This window comes from Sus scrofa, chromosome 2 (genome assembly GCF_054392235.1).
Source record: "Sus scrofa isolate SSC_HxYL_T2T_F1_AM1 chromosome 2, Sscrofa_HxYL_maternal_Yorkshire_Landrace_v2.0, whole genome shotgun sequence".
Taxonomy (NCBI): Eukaryota; Metazoa; Chordata; class Mammalia; order Artiodactyla; family Suidae; genus Sus; species Sus scrofa.
This window is the reverse complement of record NC_139384.1, coordinates 141,587,442-141,610,027: the sequence shown is the minus strand read 5'-3', so window position 1 is coordinate 141,610,027 and position 22,586 is coordinate 141,587,442. Positions and strand designations below refer to the sequence as shown.

At 35.3% G+C, this 22,586-nt stretch overlaps 1 protein-coding gene and 1 long non-coding RNA gene across 9 annotated transcripts in view; one reads left to right on the top strand and one right to left on the bottom strand.

Moving 5' to 3' along the window:
* The window catches only part of SLC12A2 (solute carrier family 12 member 2), a 92,938-nt gene that overhangs the window by 19,369 nt on the left and 50,983 nt on the right, over window positions 1-22,586 (bottom strand). For both annotated transcript variants that reach the window (XM_003123899.6, XM_005661615.3), the window contains exons 10-17: window positions 20,144-20,295; window positions 14,184-14,291; window positions 12,976-13,099; window positions 11,851-11,952; window positions 9,831-9,986; window positions 8,428-8,527; window positions 3,842-3,953; window positions 2,139-2,279 (exon numbers count right to left, since the gene is read on the bottom strand). In XM_003123899.6, the coding sequence (XP_003123947.1) occupies window positions 2,139-2,279; window positions 3,842-3,953; window positions 8,428-8,527; window positions 9,831-9,986; window positions 11,851-11,952; window positions 12,976-13,099; window positions 14,184-14,291; window positions 20,144-20,295 (995 nt within the window). The remainder of the gene's footprint in view (window positions 1-2,138; window positions 2,280-3,841; window positions 3,954-8,427; window positions 8,528-9,830; window positions 9,987-11,850; window positions 11,953-12,975; window positions 13,100-14,183; window positions 14,292-20,143; window positions 20,296-22,586) is intronic.
* Window positions 1-22,586, top strand: part of LOC102162098 (uncharacterized) — a 126,682-nt gene that overhangs the window by 59,059 nt on the left and 45,037 nt on the right. The window lies entirely within an intron of this gene.

Here is a 22,586-nt window from a genome sequence, read left to right as displayed (position 1 = left end):
ATGGTTAGCTTCTAAACATTATATGTACCTTTATCAGCAAAAATTCTTGCACATCCAATACATGGGTATTTATTAATTACATATACTATATTAATCATATTATTTATAATTAAACATATACAAAAACAGAAGATAAAATCAAACACTTAAGAATGGAAAGTCTCAGGATAGCCACACTTTCAAAGTTCCCAGACATGCCAGGTTGCTGTTCCAAGTGACTGTTCAATATACAGTTCAGATTTCCAAACGCTCTGCACTCTTTCTAAAACTTGGTATTGGCAGACCCGATCCTGGTCACTCTGACAAATACAGAACAAAGCTGTACTGTGGTTTTAATCTTTATTTCTGTCATTAAGGTTTTTTCTCCTTTTCATGTCTTTTGCTCTTTGTTTTCTCTTACTGGTTTACAGTATTTCTTTACGTATTACGGACCATATTCTTTTGCTGGTAACGTGATCTTCTTTTGGTCTGCAGCTTCAATTTTTGCCTTCGTGCTTTCTTTGGAAGTATAGTTTTGATATGTTAACTAAAAAATAATTTATCTTTTCTTCGTAGTTCAACTTTTTGTGCCTCATTCCCTAGTCCAAGGACCTAATAGTCTCTATTTTCTTCTAAAAACTTTAAAAAAATTGCCTTTCATATTTAGATCTTTAATCCATCTGTAAATGGTTTTTCTGTCTTTGTAAGCATGTGTTATGTTTTTTCACATAAATCAATTATCCCAGCTCTTCCTTTCAGTGTCACCTCTGTCCTATGTTAAATTTCCTATATGAGTGGCTCTATTTCTTCTGTTTCTTGCTATTAATTGAACTGTCTGTCCCTACTTCAGTACTACAATGTCTTAATCACTACTGTTTCAATGATAAGCCTTTTATCTGCCAAAGCAAGCCCACTCCAATCCTTTATTATTTCTGAGGATTGCCTAGGCTATTCTTAACCATGTGCTTGTCAAGTTTTAAAAAACACAAAACAGAAAGGGTCCAGCAAGTGACAGTACTCTGAGCCTCCCACCTCAGAGCAGCTCCACAATTACTACTAGTGAATGGGCTTTTGTTTAAGGTTTTTTCTTTTTCTTCAAACATTTTTTAAAAGTTTTATTTAAATATAGCTGATTTACCATGTTGTAATAATTTCTGCTGTACAATAATGTGATTCAGTTACACAGGTACACACATCCATTCTTTTTGAGATTCTTTTCCCACATGGACTATCACAGAATATTGGGTATAGTTCCTTGTGCTATACAGCCAATCATTCCATACCATTTAAGCTCTCTTTTGAAGAAAGAGGTGCCTATATGACTAAGTCGGCAAAACACTGTCTTCCTATATAAGCTTTAAGGGTTGAAGAGACTGAGTTTCAGAGAAGTGAAGTAACTTGCTTGGTCCCGAATCCATAATAAGCAAGTGGCAGTGCTAGCATTTAAACTTAGTACTGATGCCAAATTCCACATTCTGGTTATTTTGCCACACACAAAACTGAAAGAAAGTCTAAGATTAGTACTAATAAAAAATAGTGAGAAATATATAAGGAGCTGGAATTTTTCTTTTTGCCTTTTTAGGGCTGTACCTATGGCATATGGAAGTTCCCAGGCTAGGAACTTGGAGCTGTAGCTGGCAGCCTACACTACAAACACAGCCACAGCAGCGCTGGTTCCAAGCCACATCTGTGACCCATGCCTCAGCTCACTTACAGCAATGTCTGATCCTTAACCCACTGAGCCAGGACTGGGATCAAACCCACATCCTCACAGATACTATGTCAGGTTTTTAACCTGCTGAGCCACTATAAGATCTCCCTAGAATTTAAAAAAAAAAAAAAAATTAAATACAGACTGCTATCACTTAATACTCATCAAAAAACCCAGTGAGGTACAGCAGGGAGTGAATGAGAAATATCTTAGAAAAGGACAGGAATAGGCTAGGATAATTCACAAATAGGTTCCTTGGTGTTAGCCAACAACACAGTGTTTCCATAATCCTTCTAACTCTCAAATTACACAAATTTTAGTAGTCTAATAGATATTTTAAAAGACTTCTCATTTTTATTAAAATGAAGACTGAAACCTGGAATAAACATGTTTTCGAAAGCTCACGCAAAACTAAAATATTGTCATTGGAAAGGCGTAACAAATTTACCTGCATCAAATACTGTGCGCCCTCTCTCAGGTCATCTGCATGTACTGGAGCATAAAAAGCCTTCATTTTGTTCTTAATGAGCCATCGCTGATACTTGGCTTGATCAATGGACATCTCCTTCATAGCTTGTCTTCGAGGGCCCTTTAAGGTAACAGTATTAACACTGTCTTTAATTGAAAGGTAATCTATTCCACCTTTATAAAAATATTCCTGTCATCTTGGCTTAAACAAGGTTACCTAAATATGGTTGGAGGGGAGAGAAGTATAATGACAGCATTCCATTTTAACATCAGTGAATTCCTTCTCATACTTAAAATTATGACAAGATAGTGCTAATGCAATAGTTAAGACCCAGAGGGTGCCAGAAAAAGGGAGAAGAGAAGAAGAAACACAGACTTTGAAAAATAATTATGATAATAAATAAATCACAGAAGTTAGAAATTATTGAAAATAGAGAGATTACACAGAAAAAAATAAAAGCCTTCTGTTTCTGTATAGAAAGTTTCCCATCTTGCTGTGTTTGTCCCAAATGTGAGTTACTACTTCTCGGAAACCTAGAAATATCATTCAAATCAACATGAGCTATACAAATACAGTTTTTTTCATATTCCTGTTAAATGGTGCAATAAATAAGCTTTTTTTTCAATTTTTTATTATTTTTTTAAAAATAGTTATTTCCCCAATATAATTTTTTTTCTACTGTACAGCATGGTGACCCAGTTACACATACATGTACACATTCTATTTTCGCACATTATCATGCTCCATCATAAGTGACTAGATATAGTTCCCAGTGCAACACAGCGGGATCTCATTGCTAATCCATTCCAAAGTCAATAGTTTTTAAACCTGAACTTCTATTTTGATCCTTGGAAGCAACATATAAATTGTATTGTATGTTTAACCTATAATTTAATTTTGAAAAATCTAAAAATAAGATTAAAAGCATACCCTAATTATACATTAATAAGGCAATGAAAAAATATAATTTATCTTGCCCTATTTATTTGTAAAATATTACGCTCAAAACCCAACATGGAGACAAACTATCAAACTCAAAACTATCAAAACCCACAGGTCCTAAGGGGTATCAGTATCTCAACATATTCTTCCATTACCGCGAACAGACACACGGCTCCAACTTTGCTGCTATACAAGAAGCTAACTCTGGCAGGGTCAGGGACACACATTTCTGGTACCAAAACAAGATGAACAATTGAACCTGAGGGATAAATTAACCTGGCAAATAAATACTCCAATTTCTTATGCAGAAAAGGTGATCCATCAACTAGTTAGTGACTGTTTCCATAGCCAAGATGCCAAGAAAACTACTTTTGGATGAAAGTTTAGTCCTATTTTTAATAATTTCCTTGCTCATGAATACAAGGGAGTGAGCAATTAACATATCAGCAGCATTCACTCCGCTCTTCTTGACTACCAGTTACTAGATAATTACCCTGATTTAGCCACCTCCTCTAGTCTCTTTTTTTCCTGGTAAGTAAATGTCCTCAGTATTCTCAAGATCTTAAGGGAAACATCAGTAAGAAAAAAAACACATATTCCGTTTAGACTATTTCTCTTAGCCAAAGCAATAGTTTGCTAAAATCTACTCAACTTATTTCAGATCTGGAAAGCTATACGAATTACAAATAATATACACAGAATGAAAAATGTGTTAATAAAAAAGTAAAACTCATACTTACCATATGTACATGGCCACAGATCATCAAACCAACATTTTTTGTGAAATCATGAACAAGATGAAGTAAAGCTGGGCGTGAATTTGGAGCACCTGTCATAACAAGACACTGTGGCCTAATATAAGATTGAAAAGAAAACCAAAATTGGAGAAGTTTAGGGTTTTGGTAACATGGACATAATTTTAAGTTGCTCCCTAAGAATATACTATTACACTATACTCTTCTTACACAACTGTCCTCAACACATACTCTCACAGATGATGACTTAACCGGGGCTCCTTGGTACCTGAGAAACAAAACCTGCTTTGAACACACACCATGGCAAATGTCCTAAATTAACAAATAAAACTATATACTAAGGTTATGGTAGGTACTACAGAAAGAAATGACTGTGCTAGATAAAAATATGTACCAACTCTTCATCTTCTAAAAGTAATAAATATTTCAGTTCTTTCACAAGAGCTCACAAAACTCTCTGAGAACATGGCCTGGCCTTCGTGTAAAAAACAGGTCACCTTCCTTCTTAAGCTTGATCACATCATAATTACTTCTACTTCGTAATATCAGCTCTCCCTAATCTAGTTTAATCTTAATGACTGTTGTCACATGAGTGAAACCACCTGTGGTGAAGAAAAGGTTTCTATTTAAACTAAAAGTTTTAATTCTAATTAATTATGATGAAAGCCAAAGCTGCAGTCACTTGCCATTGCAAACACAAGACAGTGGCAAGACTTCCATGTATTTTTAACTCTTGATTTTCATTGACTAGAAATAAAAAATCAGTCTTGAAGAAAAAATATTCAGATATGTATCCCTTTTAGAAATTCAAACCGATTCACAAAAATTATTCAAAACAACAGCATATATATAGTTAAACTTTAACAAAAAGCTAACAGAATAAAAATTCTGACTTAACAGCTAAATTAATTGTTAGGATAGTTCCTAACTCTAGTCATAAAATAAAACATGAAAACCCGAGTGGAGACTTAAAAAAATACTATCATGCAGAATTTTAGCAAGCTATCTGAAAAACCAATTCTGTCTACGGGAACTGCTTTGGGGCAAACACAAAATCATTATCTAAGACCCAGATTGCTACTAGTCCAGTCTCTCCATTTGGGCTGTAGCAGGTTCCATGGCTCCCCAGATAAACATTACATTTCCTAGCCATCCTAATGGCTACAAGTGGCCCTAGGACCGATTTACAGCCTGCATAATGTTCCTATTTCCATGCTCTTTAAAAAGAAAGCTGACCACCATGCACACTTTCTATCGCTTTCCCGTGAGCTATACTATGGAGGTGGTGATGTCTCCGACCACATGGATATAAAAACTTGCCCTAGCGAATGACAGACTGACAGGTTAAAGGAATGGGGGCTGCACGGTCAAGCACAGCCACTTTGCGCACCAGCCATCGGCCTCTGGACAATCACGTAACACTGATACCTACCTCGTTTGGCCACTGTATTTTTTCAGTTTCGTTGTGATATTTTAACCTACACTCTAATATAACCTATTTCTGTGGGAAATGAACTTGTAAGTTCTTAGTTTTACTAAACAGTAAACTGATTACAAAGGCAATATTTGGTATAATTTTTAACATGTCAAAAAAGGGATAGTACAAATTATATTGGGGATGACTTTTAGTAACAAGGACAGAGCATAAATATCCACCCTCATTTCTACTCCTTCCCTTAAAAATCTCCACGATATAATGGAATCCTTTAAGGTACCAAAAATACAGAGAACAGGATAGAAAACAAGAGCAATGAAATATTAAAAGCCAGAAAGTATATGAAAGAACAATAAAGGATTTGGCAAATCAGGAAAAGACTAAATTCTAAATGAGGATAAGAGAAAACTGAAGCCACCTGATCTGACACCTAAGAATCATCAAAACACCTAGGACTCTAGGCATCTACTTCTGGAGGTGGTGGATGCCTCTAGAAGTGGCAGGAGCGATGGGTTAAAAAAAAACTAAAATGAGGAGTGGTTTAAAGTTTGTATTAAGAATTAGCACCTACATGAACACTAATCATTTCTATCACTACAGGCAACTGTCCCTGTCCCTCTCCTATCCTGTGAGGCTGAGGCTTATTCACCAGAGAGGGCTTCTGGTCTGGGAGTAAAAGCCGAGGGCAGAGCAACTACTTTAAGAGGGAATTAAGAGAACATTTACTGGATGCTGAATCCTGAGATCTCAGAGCTGCCTCCCATCTGGCTCTCAGAATTTGGGTAGCCAGAACTTTATCAATAAGCAGAAGATTAAAAGACCCTTTTCTGGGAAACCTAATCAGATAAAAAAAAGAAAGCCTTTAAGATGACTTAAGTTTCTCAAAGCAGCAGCAAAGCCACATTAATCTACATTAAGGGCTTCACTGACAACCCCACCCACCAATGCAGAACCTCTCTGGCCTCTGTTCACAGATACTTCAGACAAGGTGAAATCTAAGAACCCAAATTAAAGAAACAGGAAATGGTGAGAAAGACACTCCAAGGAAACAGCAACTACAAAGTGAAGAAAACAAACTCTTTTAGCAAGTTTGGTGAAGGCAGAGATAGTGATAAGTAGAAATTTAAACAAAAGAGAAAGAAAAAATAATTGGCAACATAGAAAACAAAAAGGCTGTACAGGGCAAAAAAAGCAATCATGAGCTCCCATCGTGGCACAGTGGAAACAAATCCGACTAGGAACCATGAGGTGCGGGTTCCATCCCTGGCCTCCCTCAGTGGGTTAAGGCATTGCTGTGAGCTGTGGTGTAGGTCACAGATGCGGCTCGGATCTGGTGTTTCTCTGGCTGTGCTGTAGGCCAGCAGTTGTAGCTCTGATTCGACCCTTAGCCTGGGAACCTCTGCAGGCCGTGGTGCGGCCCTAAAAAACAAAACAAAACAAAACAAAGCAAAAAAAAAAACAAAACAACAACAAAAAAAACGTAATCATAATTTATTACATATTTGAAGTCGGAAACATGTTTAAGAGTCATAAAATGTACACATCAAGTATAATATAATCAAAATAATGAAAAAAATACACTGGGAGGATGGGGTAAAGTGAAGAATGCATGTGTGTGGTGGGCCTACATGGATAAAAGACATCCATAGATAATGTCTAAAATAGGTGTATCAAATGACATACCAAAACAAACGTGTTGTTTTTGTTTGGGAATATAAAGTAAACACTACATGATTCAACTAAGAATTGAAAATAGAAAAGAAGTAAGGATATGAAAAGTGGGGCAACTACTAGTTTTCATGACAGACTTTTAAGTTTTTCCTCTTTAAACTATGTTTAGGAATAACTCTGATAAAAATCTAAAAGCTCCTATTAGAATAAAAATTTTTTTAAATCTTCTCCTGACTATAATAAGCCAAAGCCACTGTGTCCGATTAATGGCACGTTAACTCTGACTCCTGATCATACTCTCAGTTCTGAGACACAACCTTTTGGCATTAACTATTCAAAATGTGCTAAAATTAAAGTTTTCCTCCCAGGGCTCTCATTTTCTTTTTCTTTTTCCAATTTTTCTCTACTACAAAGCTGAAGATCTGTGGTCTCTAGGAACCTTTCAGGCTAGAGAAAAGTAGTGGGGGACAGGTGGGGGGGAAATCCAAAAACAAAAAGAATACACAAATATATTTCTTACTGGAGAAATTTATTAGAGCACTTCTTTTCTGGTGCTTATCCACCCTTCAAAGGTTTTTTTTTAAAAAAAGATTCTGACATTTGGTTTACTAACAAATAAACTATTTCTGTGACTGCTGTGCAGAAGCCAATGAGAAGTGATCACTCATGACTATGGAAAGTCACCTGTTCACATCACAGCCAGGCTTACCTTAACAGTATGAGAATGACAGCCTAATGAGCTATTTTTTCTAAAATGACAAGCCAAGTTTTAGCTCAGTATAAATAATAATCTGTAATTTGTAAGAATCTATATAATTAAATAGTATTTCTGGATTTATAGTAGTGGTTTGGTAACTGAATCTCAATTACTAGAACTGTGTTAAATTAAGGAATGTTTTTAAATTGATGACTGATGAAATAAACTACTATAAGATAAAATATAAAATAATTTATTGAAGAAAGCAGTAAGAAATGCCCTTTACTCTAAGGCCTTGATCCTTTAATACTAAAACTGGTCGTCAGTTCAATGTTGAATAAGAAGAAACTAACATGAAAACATTTACTGTGTTAGTAAAATTATAAGCGAGGATGTAAAAAATGTTTATAAATTTCAAACTCAGTAGTTACACAGTAGTTATATAACTGGAATGGCCACGGAGAGGGAAAAAATGTTCACTTTATGATACTTATTATTTAAAAGTCTTCAAATGAGAGAGACCTCCAAAATGTCCATAACATTTTTGTAAGGCAGATGATAATGTAGCTCTCAGTAAAATTTTGATAACTAAGAAACCTCAGTCTTGCTTATCAACTGCTCAAATCAAACCAAAACAAACAAAAACAATATTCTATGCTTTTAGAGACCATTTCATGAAGTATCAGCATATAAAAATACTACTACACAATAAATGAAGAACTGATTGCTACCTAAGACGAAATGTTTCTGAGTTACCTTATTGCTTACCTGAAGTTTTTCACATGGTCTTCCACTCCAGAAAGGCGGATCGAATGCTGCAGTGCATTCAAGTAAGTCAGGGCTTGTGTGGAGGATCCCCAGTTCACATCTGTGGGAGGTCAGTGTTCATGCAGTGTAAGACCAGTAGGAACAACCCAACAACAACCATGCGAGACACACAGAGAAGTCAACGATGCTTTCACATTTAAAAGGCCAACTGCTAAAATGAACTGCTGTACTGGGGGACTTTCAACAGTTTGGGACCAGGGCATGATGTTAAGGTGACGCTAATCCGAAATAACTACATTTAAAGAAAAAGTACAATTTAGAAAAGACAGAGATGATGGGACCGCAGACATGCTGCACATATGATTCAAAAGGGTCTTTTACAATTAAAGAAAACATTTAAAAATTATTGCTTATAGAGCCAAAGGTCTACAAGGAAAGAAGCCATTCTCTGATTGTTATAAAGCACTATTTATAGTATTTAACAGTTGGCGTTATTTGAACAGGCAAATTTTAGTCCTTGTTGAAGAAACAGCCTAGATGCAAATAATGATTTTAGACATGTGTTACTTGGGAGACTTAACAGGCATATTAGAGAAATAATTGCTTCTAAGATGGTTTAAAACAACATCTTCTTTGTCTACCTCATTTATAAAGCCACCGCTCTAACCCAACACCTCACTGTCTCATACTTGTATTACAAAATGTTTCCTGGATGTTTAAAACAACTACACTGCAACTACTCTTGCAGTCTCTTCCTAATGTATTCTACTGGGCAAAACTTCTCAAACCTTTCTCATTAGATTTTCTTGTTATAGGTTACTGTATGAAATACTGGACTAATCCTAGTATATATCCTGGCATCATCTTCTTATGTGGAGATATACCTATGTAGCCATTGTTAGCATTCCACACTAGAGGTGACCTTTATTTCCCAGTTAAAATATTTTTGCCCAGTTTTCCCTGCTACACAGTACACTAGTAGGAAGACGCTATGCCTTCTAGTATTGTGTGAACTGCATGATACAAATTACAGTAGGTACTAAGACCAGAGTAGGTAATATGTATGCTTACTAGATGAATAGCAAACACAGCACTGCATATATAATCCCTTCAAAGTTTAATTTTAAGATGCAGTGAGTGCAACACAGTAATTACATGAATTTGTTATTTTTCTATAAATAAGACTGGTTAAATTTAACTTGCGGGTAAGAATGGAATTCTATAGAATAGGAAGCCTTAGAGTAGTTATTTCATTGAGGCTACATATATTTGGAAATAAAGAGTTTTAGGTTTTATATAGCATGCCTTTCAAATATACGAAAGATGATGCTTAGATAGGAAAAGTTATAAATAACTTCTAGACATTTTCTAGCTTGAAATACTATACAGAAAAGGTTACTAACCTGGTTTTTTGTAGGTAACATAAATGTAAAGTCCAAGAACTATCACATATGTTAGCAGTGCAGCCCACCAGTTAATGACAAACATCACTATGCAGCAAAGAATTGCGCCAAGAAGTGATATCCACATGTTGTAGTATTTGAATGCAGGACGCCATCCTAACAATAACAAATAAAATAGGTAAATAAAAATCACTCAGATACCTTAGATGCTTTCAACAATGATACAGACGTAGGCACAAAATAAATTTCTTTGTAGCTGCTACAGTGAGAGGGCTTTAATTATTAAGTATAAGGCTAAAAAATAATAGTAATAAAGTCATAGCCATTTATAGATCAGTAATTTCAGGACTTTTGATGGTCATGAAGCGGTCACATTACATACATTCACATTATTTTATTGTACTAGTTCTGTATTCAGAAAAGAAAAGTATAAAACAACCTACCCCAGTGAATGCTAAAATCTAGAGAAGATTAAAAAATTAGGTTTCAAATCAAGTCCTTAATAGTGTGGCTTGATTTTCTGGTTTTTAGCCCAAGGCACATCTATATTCTAATGAATATGTAAAACAATTTTAACAATTTGTCTTTAGAATTGTTAAAAATTCATCCACTTGCTGGAAAAACTAGTAAGAATTGACTATAGAAACATATCTTCCCATTTGGTGAAATATTTATGCATTCAGCTCACTCTAAAAAATAGTGAAATCCATTTTAAAATGTTCATTCATTGGTAGTTCCAGAGCCAAAAATACTATCTTTATTATTTTGTTTTTTAAAAATTAAAACCTTTAATTTTGAGGTAATTGTAGATTCACACAAAGTTGTAAAAAATAATACTGAGAGATTCCAGGGACACTTTACCTAGTTTTTCCCACTGATAACATCTTTCAAAATGATACCACAATATCACAATTAAAATACGGATATAACAGAGTCAAGATAAAGAAGAATTCAACATAAGGATCCCTTGTAGAATTCCCTGGAGGCCCAGCAGTTAAGGATCTGGCATCATCACTGCTGTGGCGTGGGTTCGATCCTTGGCCTGGGAACTTCCGCATGCTGCGGGCATGGCCAAAACAACAGCAACAACACCACCAAGGATCCCTTGTGTTGTCCTTTTTAACCACGTCTGTAATTTATATTCTTAAAGTAAAAACTGAAGCTGTTTGTGTCTTAAGTTCCCACATCTTATCTATCCTGTTCTGAGAGATGTTTAGACATTTATAAGGAACAGTGCTTTTGTTCCTTCATTTTCTTCTCTGATGTCCAACCCTTGTCATGGTTTCTAACAAAATGCCCATGAAGAAAGTTCATGGGGTACTTTTTCAATTGATAAAGACCCCTCATATTAGAACTACACAGACCTTACTGTATTAAGAATATTTCCAGGAGTTCCCATCGTGGCACAGTGGTTAACAAATCTGACTAGGAACCATGAGGTTGTGGGTTCGGTCCCTGCCCTTGCTCAGTGGGTTAACGATCCGGCATTGCCGTGAGCTGTAGTGTAGGTTGCAGACGCGGCTTGGATCCCGTGTTGCTGTGTCTCTGGCGTAGGCTTGGCAGGTATAGCTCCTATTAGACCCCTAGCCTGGGAACCTCCATATGCCACGGGGGCGGCCCAAGAAATGGCAAAAAGACAAAAAAAATTAAAAAATAAATAAATAAATAAATAAAAAATAAAAATATTTCCAGACAGGTTAACTGTATCATAATAATGTTCTTAGAACTGAAATAGCAATCAGCTAAATAGACAACAAGGGAAAAAAGAAAAGTAATTTTTTTTACTGTATTAATCAGAATTTGAGATTAATACTATTTTAAATTTTTGAAGACAGGAGACAAAATATCAGTAAATTTCATAATGAAGAGATCTTTGAACTCACTTTGACTCAACTGTAAAGGCAGAGCGAAGCATTAAGGAGATAACCCTACACATGCTATCTTTTAAAATGTGTTAAGATTTTACTTGAAAATCAAAGACATTAACTACATTTATAGAACTTTAAAAAAATGTAATCACCTGGAGATTTTGCAAGTGATGCATGGAATACTGAAAAGTTGATCAATGCATATGATGCAAGGAAGAAGTTAGAGATAATTGGAGCAATAACATTCAGTTCAGCTGCAAAAACAAACATGAAGCATAGTTAACTGACATACTAGACATTTTCCAACTTTTCAAAACTATGAATTATTTCAAACCTTTAGATAATGACATAACGCATACCCTATGTCCACCAACCAGATTTAATGAATTTTCTCACATACACTTTATGATACCTTACTTTTCATAAATCATACTTTACTCAATAGTAGAAGCCCCCCTTATACCTCATACTCCCAGAGTTGGAATATTTTTTCCAACATTATGTAGTTTTACTACATACATATATGGTCCATAAGCATTACACAGCACTATTTTCAGTGTATCAAAAGTTATAAAAATTTTACCATACCATATTGTCATTCTGAAATTTGATTTTTTACATATATTTGAGATTCATTCATATTAATATATGGAAACCAAGTTTATTCACTCTTTCACTGTTAAATATTATTTTGCATTTTCATTCTTCTGTTGGTAGGAACTCAGGTTGCTTCCATTTTTCACTGTTATAATCAATAACACTAAAAATAACTGAATATGCAATTTTCTGTAGACTAAAAATCCTGAACAGTTGGATCGTGGGAAACTTTACTAAGTATTACCAACCTGGTCTGAAAAAGTAGTTTATACTAAACACATTCCTACAATCACATGTGAGTTGTTTCCAGACCTGTGGTTTAGTCAGACTTTTTACTGCTCCCCTTGTGAGCAGAGGCCAAAGTACATCAGTGAAGGTTCTACCTTCATGGAAGGCAGTGGCATCTTTTTTCTTATGTCATTATCATATTTGTTTTAGGGGCAATAACCTAGGCTAGGAGTTCTTCCTAGCCCTAATGAGGACTTAGTGATAATAACAATTTTAGCAAATATTTAACCAGTGCTATTATTTACATTATTTTATACACATTTTTTCCTTTGATAAAAAAGAAACTAACTTAGTATAGTAGCCAAAGTAACATTGTTTATAATAACTCAATATTCACAGCTAAAACTATAAATGCCCCAAAATCTACATTAGCACACCATTTATAGACTAACCAATTAAGATGAATCCAAGTGCAATTAAGAATGTTAAAATGTAGCCACGAAGAGGTTCATTGTTTTTCCCATAACCTTTAGCAAACATCTGGAAAGCTGGGTAAATGTTGTCCTTACATAGAGCCTAATGAAGAAATGTAAACATTAAAATGAAATATATCAAAACAGGACACACAGATCTGCTTACAGATACAACAGGTTAATCAGGAATAGAACCCAAGTTTCTAATTCTTGGTCCTCTTTCTTTTCCCTGACACTGCTTCATCTACAAACTGTAAACGAGATTCGAACACTTCAAGCATCAGAATGGTAGGAGGTTTAGAATACCACTGAAGTTCTTATCCATCTTACCCCACACCAGACTGAAATTTTTATATGAAAAAGGAGTCAAAGAAGCAGGCACACACATAGAAGAAATTTAGAAGCTTGAGAAGTATGACAGAGGTATGGCCTACTTTAAGTAAACCAAGTCCAAATCGTCAACTTAAAGCAGATAAAGATCCAAATCATATCATTTAATCACTTTTCTTAAAACAATACTGAAAATAACTTTAGGAAATATTTTACACCTCTATTGTATTAAATAGCTACAGCAAAAATTAAGAACATACAAATAAAAAGAACAAAGAAAATCACGAACAAAACTGCAGAATCAGTATTTCATTTGTTTTAGTAATAAAAAGTATTTTCAATTCAGTATCAGCTGTTTATTTAATGTTCATTAAAGGAAGACATCCTGTTTATCTTAATCATTATATCTTGAGTACCTAAAACAATGTATGTCAAATTAGATATGCAAACATTTATAAAATGGAACATTTATGTTGGCATACTGCTAACAGAAACAAGATAACTCTAATCATTTTGATTTATGGTCTTGAACTACACTTTTTATTCTTGGTAAGACATCATGAAAATTTATGCTAGCAGAGTACGTCAAAAAAGCAAAAATTCATCACCATTTCCAGAAAGGAACTCAAACTATACTCTGACGGTAGATAAATACATGAGTGCTTATATAAATATACACATTCATATTTATATGCCTGAAATTCAATAGGCCAGCCTTGATATATGTGTCTGTATAATAGCATATAAATACATGGGATTGGCAGAAGTAAACAATTTTAAAAATATTAAATATCCCAAAGTGAAATTTATTACCTTAACTCCCCCTTTAATAAAATTTGTAATGTGAAAGTACTTACCTGAAATATTTTGGGTGCACTCACAAGGGATGCTAATGCAGAAGAAAGAGTGGCTGAAAAGATCCCTGCAGAAATTAATGGTGCAAAGCCTGACACCATGCTCATCACCTTAAAAAAGTGAAAAAAATGGAGAAATAAGTCTTAGATAAAGTTAAAAAAAAAAAAAAACAAAACCCCACAATACTCTACGTCTTTATTATCCCAAGGACGTACACTGGTACTGGGGAAAATCTGATAACAATAACCAATAGTAAACAGTGGTTATGCACCTTATAAACTTCTGAAACTGATTTACCACTAACCCTTAATGTAAAAAAAAAACCTTTTCTTATGTAAAATGTCAAAGGCACACACAAAGGCAGAAAGAAGAAGACACAGAACCATCAAGTATCCATCACCCAGTTTTAACTAGGCCAATCTCTGCATTATTGTAAACCAAACCTTAAATATCATTTCATGCATAAACATATCAATGTGTCCATCCGATAGGTAAGAACTTTTAAAAACTTTAACTACAAAGTCATTGTCACAGCTTAAAAACTATGTAATTCCTTAACAGCATCAAATACCTAATCTCGTTCAAACTCCCAAATTATCCCTTTTTTCTTGCTTTATGAAATAGTTTGTTAAAATCAGGATCTGGAAAAGGATTACATTTTACATTTTACATTTTACACTTGGTTGTCTTTTTCAATCCTTAGGTTCACCTATTCCTCTACATTTTATTAGTTTTATGTCATTCCTCCTACAGAAACCCTATACTCTGGATTTTGCTTACAATCTCCATGCTTCTGTTTCTTAACCTGCTCTCCTCACCTCTATTTCTAGTCAACTGTGAGGAAGATCTAGACAGTTAATCAGACTGAGGTACAAGCTTTCTGGCAAGAATATTTCAACGTGGTATAATATACTTCAGTTAGGAAGGCTGTTTCTTTTTTTGATGTTAAGACAACAGATTGATATTATGGTTATGTTTTTTGTTCGTTTGTTTTTAAAGAGTCCTTAATTTTTAGTATAAAAGGAGAGATATTTCCAGCCAGCCAAAAGGATCTAAGTCTAGGATTTGTCTTTAAGTAATCTGGGAAGTGGGGAGTGGTTAGATAAAACAAAAGTAGCCATGCAGTGATAGCTGATGAAGTTGGTATAAACGTGTAAGTTAGGTACATTATATTGCTTTCTTTATAAAGTTAAAAAAAATGAGTTGATCATTTCAGTGATGAGAAGGCAATCAAATAAATCCAAACTCAGAAGCACAATGCAAAATAACCTGCCCGGACCCTTCAAAATGCCAACATCCTGACAGATTAAAACAGGGAGGCTGGGAACTCCTCTAGACTAAGCAGTTATAAAATAACGTAACTAAATGCCAGGTGTGGATCCTGGATATGGGAAAAACTGATCTGGGACATTACTGGTGAGCCAGTATGAATGTGGAATACATATCAAGACAGCAGTATTTCATCAATGTTGAATCACTTGGGTGGGATAACTGTACTGTGCTTATACAGAATATTTTAAATACTTCGATCTGAGTATCATGTTGTGATTATAATTTATTCTATGTCTGATGAGAGAAATACTATAAATATGTGCAAATATAAAGCAAATGGAGCTAGTAAATACTAGTAAATAAACAACTAGTAAATCCAAATGAAGGACAGACACACAGGTTTTCATTGCACTGTTCCGCGCGTACCTTTGAAATGTGTCAAAATATAAAACTAATTTGGAAAAGTTGTTGAATGGATTCAGAACTTGAATCATCCATTATAGATTTTATCAGTAGTGAATGATGGTCATCACCCAGATTCATTAACTCATTAGCGGAGATTTACTTTTCACTTTCACTGAACAAGAACATGCCAACTGAGATCAAGGAGATAAGGAAATCAGGTTTTAGGCCTTTTATTATACACCTGCCTGTAACTTAATCCTTGGAGCGAGATGTAAAGCTAGCTATGGGCACAATACCTGCCCATAATACAAAAGTCTGGTTTCATGTGTACATAAACCACTTTGGTGCACTTAAAATACCTCTCCCTGAATCTTTCAGGAGATTTAGGCATAAAAATGAAGAATGTACTTAAAGAGTTATAAGAAACATTAGCACTGACTTCTCTAAGAATCTCAGAGAGAAAAAACTTACTGAAAAAAGATGATTTTTCTATGAAGCCCCTTAAGACCAATTTAGTATTATAAACACACCTTACGTTTTTCTTAATCGCTATTTTTATACATCTATTAATTAATGCTAGTAGCATTATCTAGCATTGCAAAATATGTCTTTAGGCAAGGAGGTTATAATGGACAGATGAGGTAGAGCAAGATAAAAACATGCCAACTTGATGTCTGCTATATGTACTTATCAGATAATATAAAATTCGCATCTTTCTGTAAAGCCTTGAAAGTTTAAGTACAAAGGAGGAAATACATGCGGAGAACAAGAGGAGAAAAGAGAATATGATACATTGATGGATTAAAGCAAAACAGACACCAGCAACATTACACAGAATCATAACAGTTTGACTTCCATGCTGTGAGGAAAAAACCATTTTCTCTTCTTCCATCACCTGTGAATTAAGATAAATAATTCTCCAAGCTTAGCATCTGGTAACTATGCCTCTACGATTTTCCAAGTGTCCTGTTTTCTCGTTATATATTTATCCAATTACCTTTATGTTTCCCACCATTTTACAGTAAAATATGAGCAGCAAGTAAATGAAAATGAATGCAAATAATGGTAATATCAGTATTGTCCAAAATATAAAATGCAGACAAAGACGCTAAATCAACAAACAAAAAATGATCTGGTCTTTAACAAGGAGGTTATAAAGGACGCAAGTCTAATATAAGTTAAAAGAAAACTGGCAAGTAAAATGAATGGTGAAATTTTGCCTGGGAGATGTATGTGGGTTGATGATTTAGGGTTCAAAAAAAATCTTCGGGGAACTGGGTCTCCTTGAAAAGCAGACAGATTTGGACATTTAAAAAAAAAAAAAAAAAAAAAAAATCAGGAGTTCCCGTCCTGGCGCAGTGATTAACGAATCCGACTAGGAACCATGAGGTTGTGGGTTCGGTCCCTGCCCTTGCTCAGTGGGTTAACAATCCGGCGTTGCCGTGAGCTGTGGTGTAGGTTGCAGACGCGGCTCGGATCCCGAGTTGCTGTGGCTCTGGCGTAGGCCGGTGGCTACAGCTCCGATTCAACCCCTAGCCTGGGAACCTCCATATGCCGCGGGAGCGGCCCAAGAAATAGCAACAACAACAACAACAACAAAAAAAGACAAAAGACAAAAAAAAAAAAAAAATCAGTGCATTCCCAAGTACAATGAAGCACCAAATGAAGGAACAGAGTAGGGTAAACGTGTGCTTACTCCAGTGATAAAAGTTCCATCCGGACAGAGGCAGTGGGACTTAAGTTTGGGTATGGAGGGCTTTGACAGAGCAAAGAAGGTTACATTTTGTTCATTAAGCAATGGTGAGTCAAAGGTTTCAGAGAACATGAAAATGTAGAACTATATGAAACATAAAACTGAATAAAACTAAAATTTTAAGATTAAAAAGGTAGCCCATTTATATATGGATATATTTATCAATTCTATGCCAAACAGTATTACATTGAGTGCCTTTGTATAGGTTCATGACAGTGTCCACGTAACATGCTCCTCAGTTATATTCTGTTCACCATTCCTCATTCTCCAAGTGACAAGCAAGTGACAGTTTTACAGCAGTTTCTTTTTGTACCATTTCAAAGTAGTCTTTTAAAATTTCACTTAGGGAGTTCCCATTGTGGCGCAGTGGTTAACGAATCCGACTAGGAACCATGAGGTTGCGGGTTCGATCCCTGCCCTTGCTCAGTAGGTTAATGATCCGGCGTTGCCGTGAGCTGTGGTGTAGGTCGCAGACACGGCTCGGATCCTGAGTTGCTATGGCTCTGGCGTAGGCCGACAGCTACGGCTCCGATTCGACCCCTAGCCTGGGAACCTCCATTTGCCGCGGGAGCGGCCCAGGAAATGGCAAAAAGACCAAAAAAAAAAAAAATTTTTTTTACTTAGGAGTTCCTGTCGTGGCTCAGTGGTTAATGAATCCGACTAGGAACCATGAGGTTGCGAGTTCGATCCCTGGCCTTGCTCCGTGGGTTAAGGATCTGGCATTGCCGTGAGTTGTGGTGTAGGTCGCAGACGCGGCTCAGATCCCACGTTGCTGTGGCTCTGGCGTAGGTTGGCGGCTACAGATCCGACTGGACCCCTAGTCTGGGAACCTCCATATGCCACGGGATCGGCCCTAGAAAAGGCAAAAAAAAGACCAAAAAAAATTAAAAATTAAAAAATAAATAAATAAAAATTTACTTAAATGAGAAAAGCAGCTTTACATATATCAAATTCCTATACAGTGCTTGAAAAAGTCCATACTTAGACTTGACAAAGACAACACACTTTTCTATTTTAAGGCAACAGCACAGAAATCTGATTGGCATTTCAATCACTGGGCAGAGACCAACATTTGTGCCTTTCATACAAAATATCAATGTCAGAACTGGCCTGAATAATTAGCTGGACATGAATACTTTCTTTCTTTCCTAAGATTTTGCCTAGTCTTGTGACTAGAAAAAACAAACTTCTATTACATAATTGAGTTCAATATTTTTAACCACTGAATGCACAGTTAATTACTTCAGACCATACAATAGAAAGTACAAATGCCATTAAAACTTGAGTTACTACCTGTTCTATAAATTTACCTCCAGCTATCTTATTTGAATCTCCTAAGTCTATGGCTTTATGTTCTTTTCTTTCTAGCATCCTGAGACTTCTATCAAGCAACTCTCATAATATCCTTCAAATTTTAGTAATTTTCCCTGTATAAATCTTACCTAAATCCTGTAATTTTACAAAAATTTCCTTTTGCTTTCAGTACCCTATAAAGGTAATAATAAAAAGCAGCAGAACTGATATTCTCCAAACACGTGAGCAGTAATACTAATCTTTACAAAGTTCACATGTTCAATATTCACAAACTATTAAGCATGCCTTAATAATTCTGTTTTTAGTTGGTGGTTTAACATGGCATCACTATATAAGCCACATGAAATCAAATAAGACTACTGATACTGATCAATACTTTTTTTAAAGGATATCTATATATAAAGCAATTATGGAAAAACCTCAAATTAGAAAGCTGAACTCATTTCAATTAGTATGGCTATGAATTGCTCAAAATAAAAATGAAGTACTTAGGCGTAAACTGAACAAAATATGTATAAGACTTATATTCTGACAATGATCTAAATAAATGGAGAAACATAATGTGTTCATGGACTGGAACACCCAACATAGTAAATCTATCGATTCTCCCCAAACTGATGTATGAGCTTAAAGCAGTTCCTATCAAAATTCCAGTAAGTCTTTCTTGTAAATAAATATAAGATTATTCTAACATTTATCTGGAAAAGCAAAGGAACTAAAACAGCTAAAACAATTTTGAAAAAGAATAGTGGGAAAAATCAATCTACCTGACTTCAAAACTTACAACCTAACTACAGTTATCAAGAAAGCGTGGTACTGGGAAGGAACAGACACAAAGATCAATGTAACACAACAGAGAATCCAGAAATAAACCCGGCACATATGACCACATGTGAGATGGTTCCTTGCTTTCAAAAACAATACACACACATATATATAATAATAAATGCATGTGCACATACACACACTATGTATTACACCCTATTATAAAATTGTTACCATTTGGGGCCCGTTTACCCCTGAATGGCTTCACATTTTACCCTTTCATGTTTTCTTTTTGCCCAATTACTCATGTATAATCTTTATTGATATCTGGGTACAAAGACACAATAGTTAATTTTAAGTTATTGCTATACACTGAATGGTAAGAGACGATAGCAGTCTGACCTCTAGATGAACAAAGAATGTTATATAAAATAATGTAATATTGATGCTCACCTGGAAGTTGTTCATTAGGCCATAGGAACAAGGATTGCTTTGACAGGATGAAAAGTCAAAGTTTAATTTGCAGGCTGCAGAAGTACAGTTTGTTAGCTCTGTTATAATAGTGTCATTAACGTTCCCAGTGGCATCCCGAACAACACAAGAACCTGAAGCAGAAGTGACAATGAGAGCAAATAATCAAGCTAACGTTTACATTCATTTCAAAATTATATATACTGATAAAGAAATTTCGGCACTGATTGCACTTGCTTCTAATAGCATACTCTGCATTTACAGTTAAGATAGCTTTACCTGGAACAGAATGTGGACAAGATGCTCCCCAGTATTTACACAGTGAAATGGAACTTTATAGAGACTAACATAGCATGTACATGTGTACACTTAAAAACCTTGTAAACATCATTGTGAAAAGGTTGTATTAGCAAAATCATTTCCTGCACTGTTTGGTTAAGATGCCCTTAAACAAATATAGAAACACTGTGTTTAAAGAGTTCAAATGGCAGAAATGTTCCCTATACTCCAAATATTTTAACATTTAAAATGTGCCAAAGATCAGACTTGAGGCAGTATCAATCTTTTACGAGGGAATTATAATTATATTTAACATGAATGAATTATAATTCTGTTTAAACCGTTCTATCAAAAAAATCTGCCTTGATAATAAGAAAACATATGGTATCATAGATTTGCTTTAAAATAGTCCATGGGGGCTAAGTGAATGGGTATAAAGGAAGTAAGTTTAACCGTGTACTGATAATTCCACCTAACTTTTTGAAGCTGGATGATGTTTATATTGGGCTCACTAGAAAGTACTTCTGTGCAAATATGAAACTTCCATAATAAAATATTAAAAAAAATTTTTTTTGAAAACTCACTTATTTGGCATAACATATGCTGTACAACTAACAGTAATTACCTTATTTCATATACTTTTACTTTTGAAGCACTTTAGCATTGCTGTCTTATCGTATGTGAGGTAAAAATCATAGGCATTAGAGCGAAAACTGAGCAATATAAGAGACAATTAAGTTTTGAAAGGAAGAATACTTTAATGACTAAATAAACTTCTTTATTCTTAATATTTCTTCTTCAGACTTTCAGAGCAGTGCTTGCAAAACCATCTTTTCTTAAAGGTACTCCTGAAACCACCAGATGGCGAGGGGAGAACAGAGAGAGCCCTAATCCCGAAGCAGCTATATTTTATATTCTGATGTCCTAAAACACGACTGTCTGGGAGGAAATGATTCCACTGTTTGAACTAGTTACACGATCGCTGGTGTAGAGGTGATCTTTACTGGTGCAGCTGCTGAGTATCAGGCTACTCTTACTGCTCTAGTGTAGACAGAATGAAAGGAGTATGAAGGCAAGCAGTGTTGGAGGGTCAGATAAAAACAGGAATGTTATCCTGTAGTAGGAAATTATTTTCCATGAAACATAATCAGTTATGTCATTCTTTAAAATAAAATTAAATTTTCCTTAGCAAATCTATGCATAATGTATACATGTATGATAGAAACTTTTAGGGGAGTAAAAAAATTTGGCTAAGCTTATAAATCTAATGATTCGTTTTTTCAAAATGAATTTCAGGGATGTATGTATGGATTGAAAGGTTAAATGTAATCCAATTATTTTTTTTAAATGTTAATTCAGACTACTATAGTGCTATTAGCATTTCTAACTCTTGTTTAGTAAAATTTCAAAATTGCATTTACACAAATTAGCAGCAGTTTGTAAAAACAGTTTTGTCATTATTACCCAACAAAAATGACTGAATATATGGCAAAAATAAAAATTTTCTTACTCAGGAGTTCCCGTCGTGGCTCAGTGGTTAACGAATCTGATGAGGAACCATGAGGTTGCAGGTTCGAACCCTGGCCTTGATCAGTGGGTTAAGGATCTGGCATTGCCCATGAGCTGTGGTGTAGGTCGCAGGCATGGCTTGGATCCCAAGTTGCTGGGACTACAGCTCAGATTAGACCCCTAGCCTGGGAACCTCCATATGCCATGGGTGTGGCCCTACAAAACACAAAAAGACAAAAAAAAAATTTTTCCTTACTCAAATACTGTGGACTATTTATATCTGTAGTCTATAAATTTGGAGTTTGTGGTTTTTTTGATTAGTACTAAGATTTATTCTTATTGTATGCTTAAAAAAATCAAACCTGAATTTTAGAATTTAGACTTTCAATGATACTGCCTTTTTTTTTTTTTTTTTTTGTCTTTTTGCCATTTTTTGGCCGCTCCTGCGGCATATGGAGGTTCCCAGGCTAGGGGTCTAATCAGAGCTGCAGCCACCGGCCCACGCCAGAGCCACATCAACGCAGGATCCGAGCCGAGTCTGCAACCTACACCACAGCTCACAGCAACGCCGGATCGTCAAACTACTGAGCAAGGGCAGGGACGGAACCCGCAACCTCTTGGTTCCTAGTCAGATTCG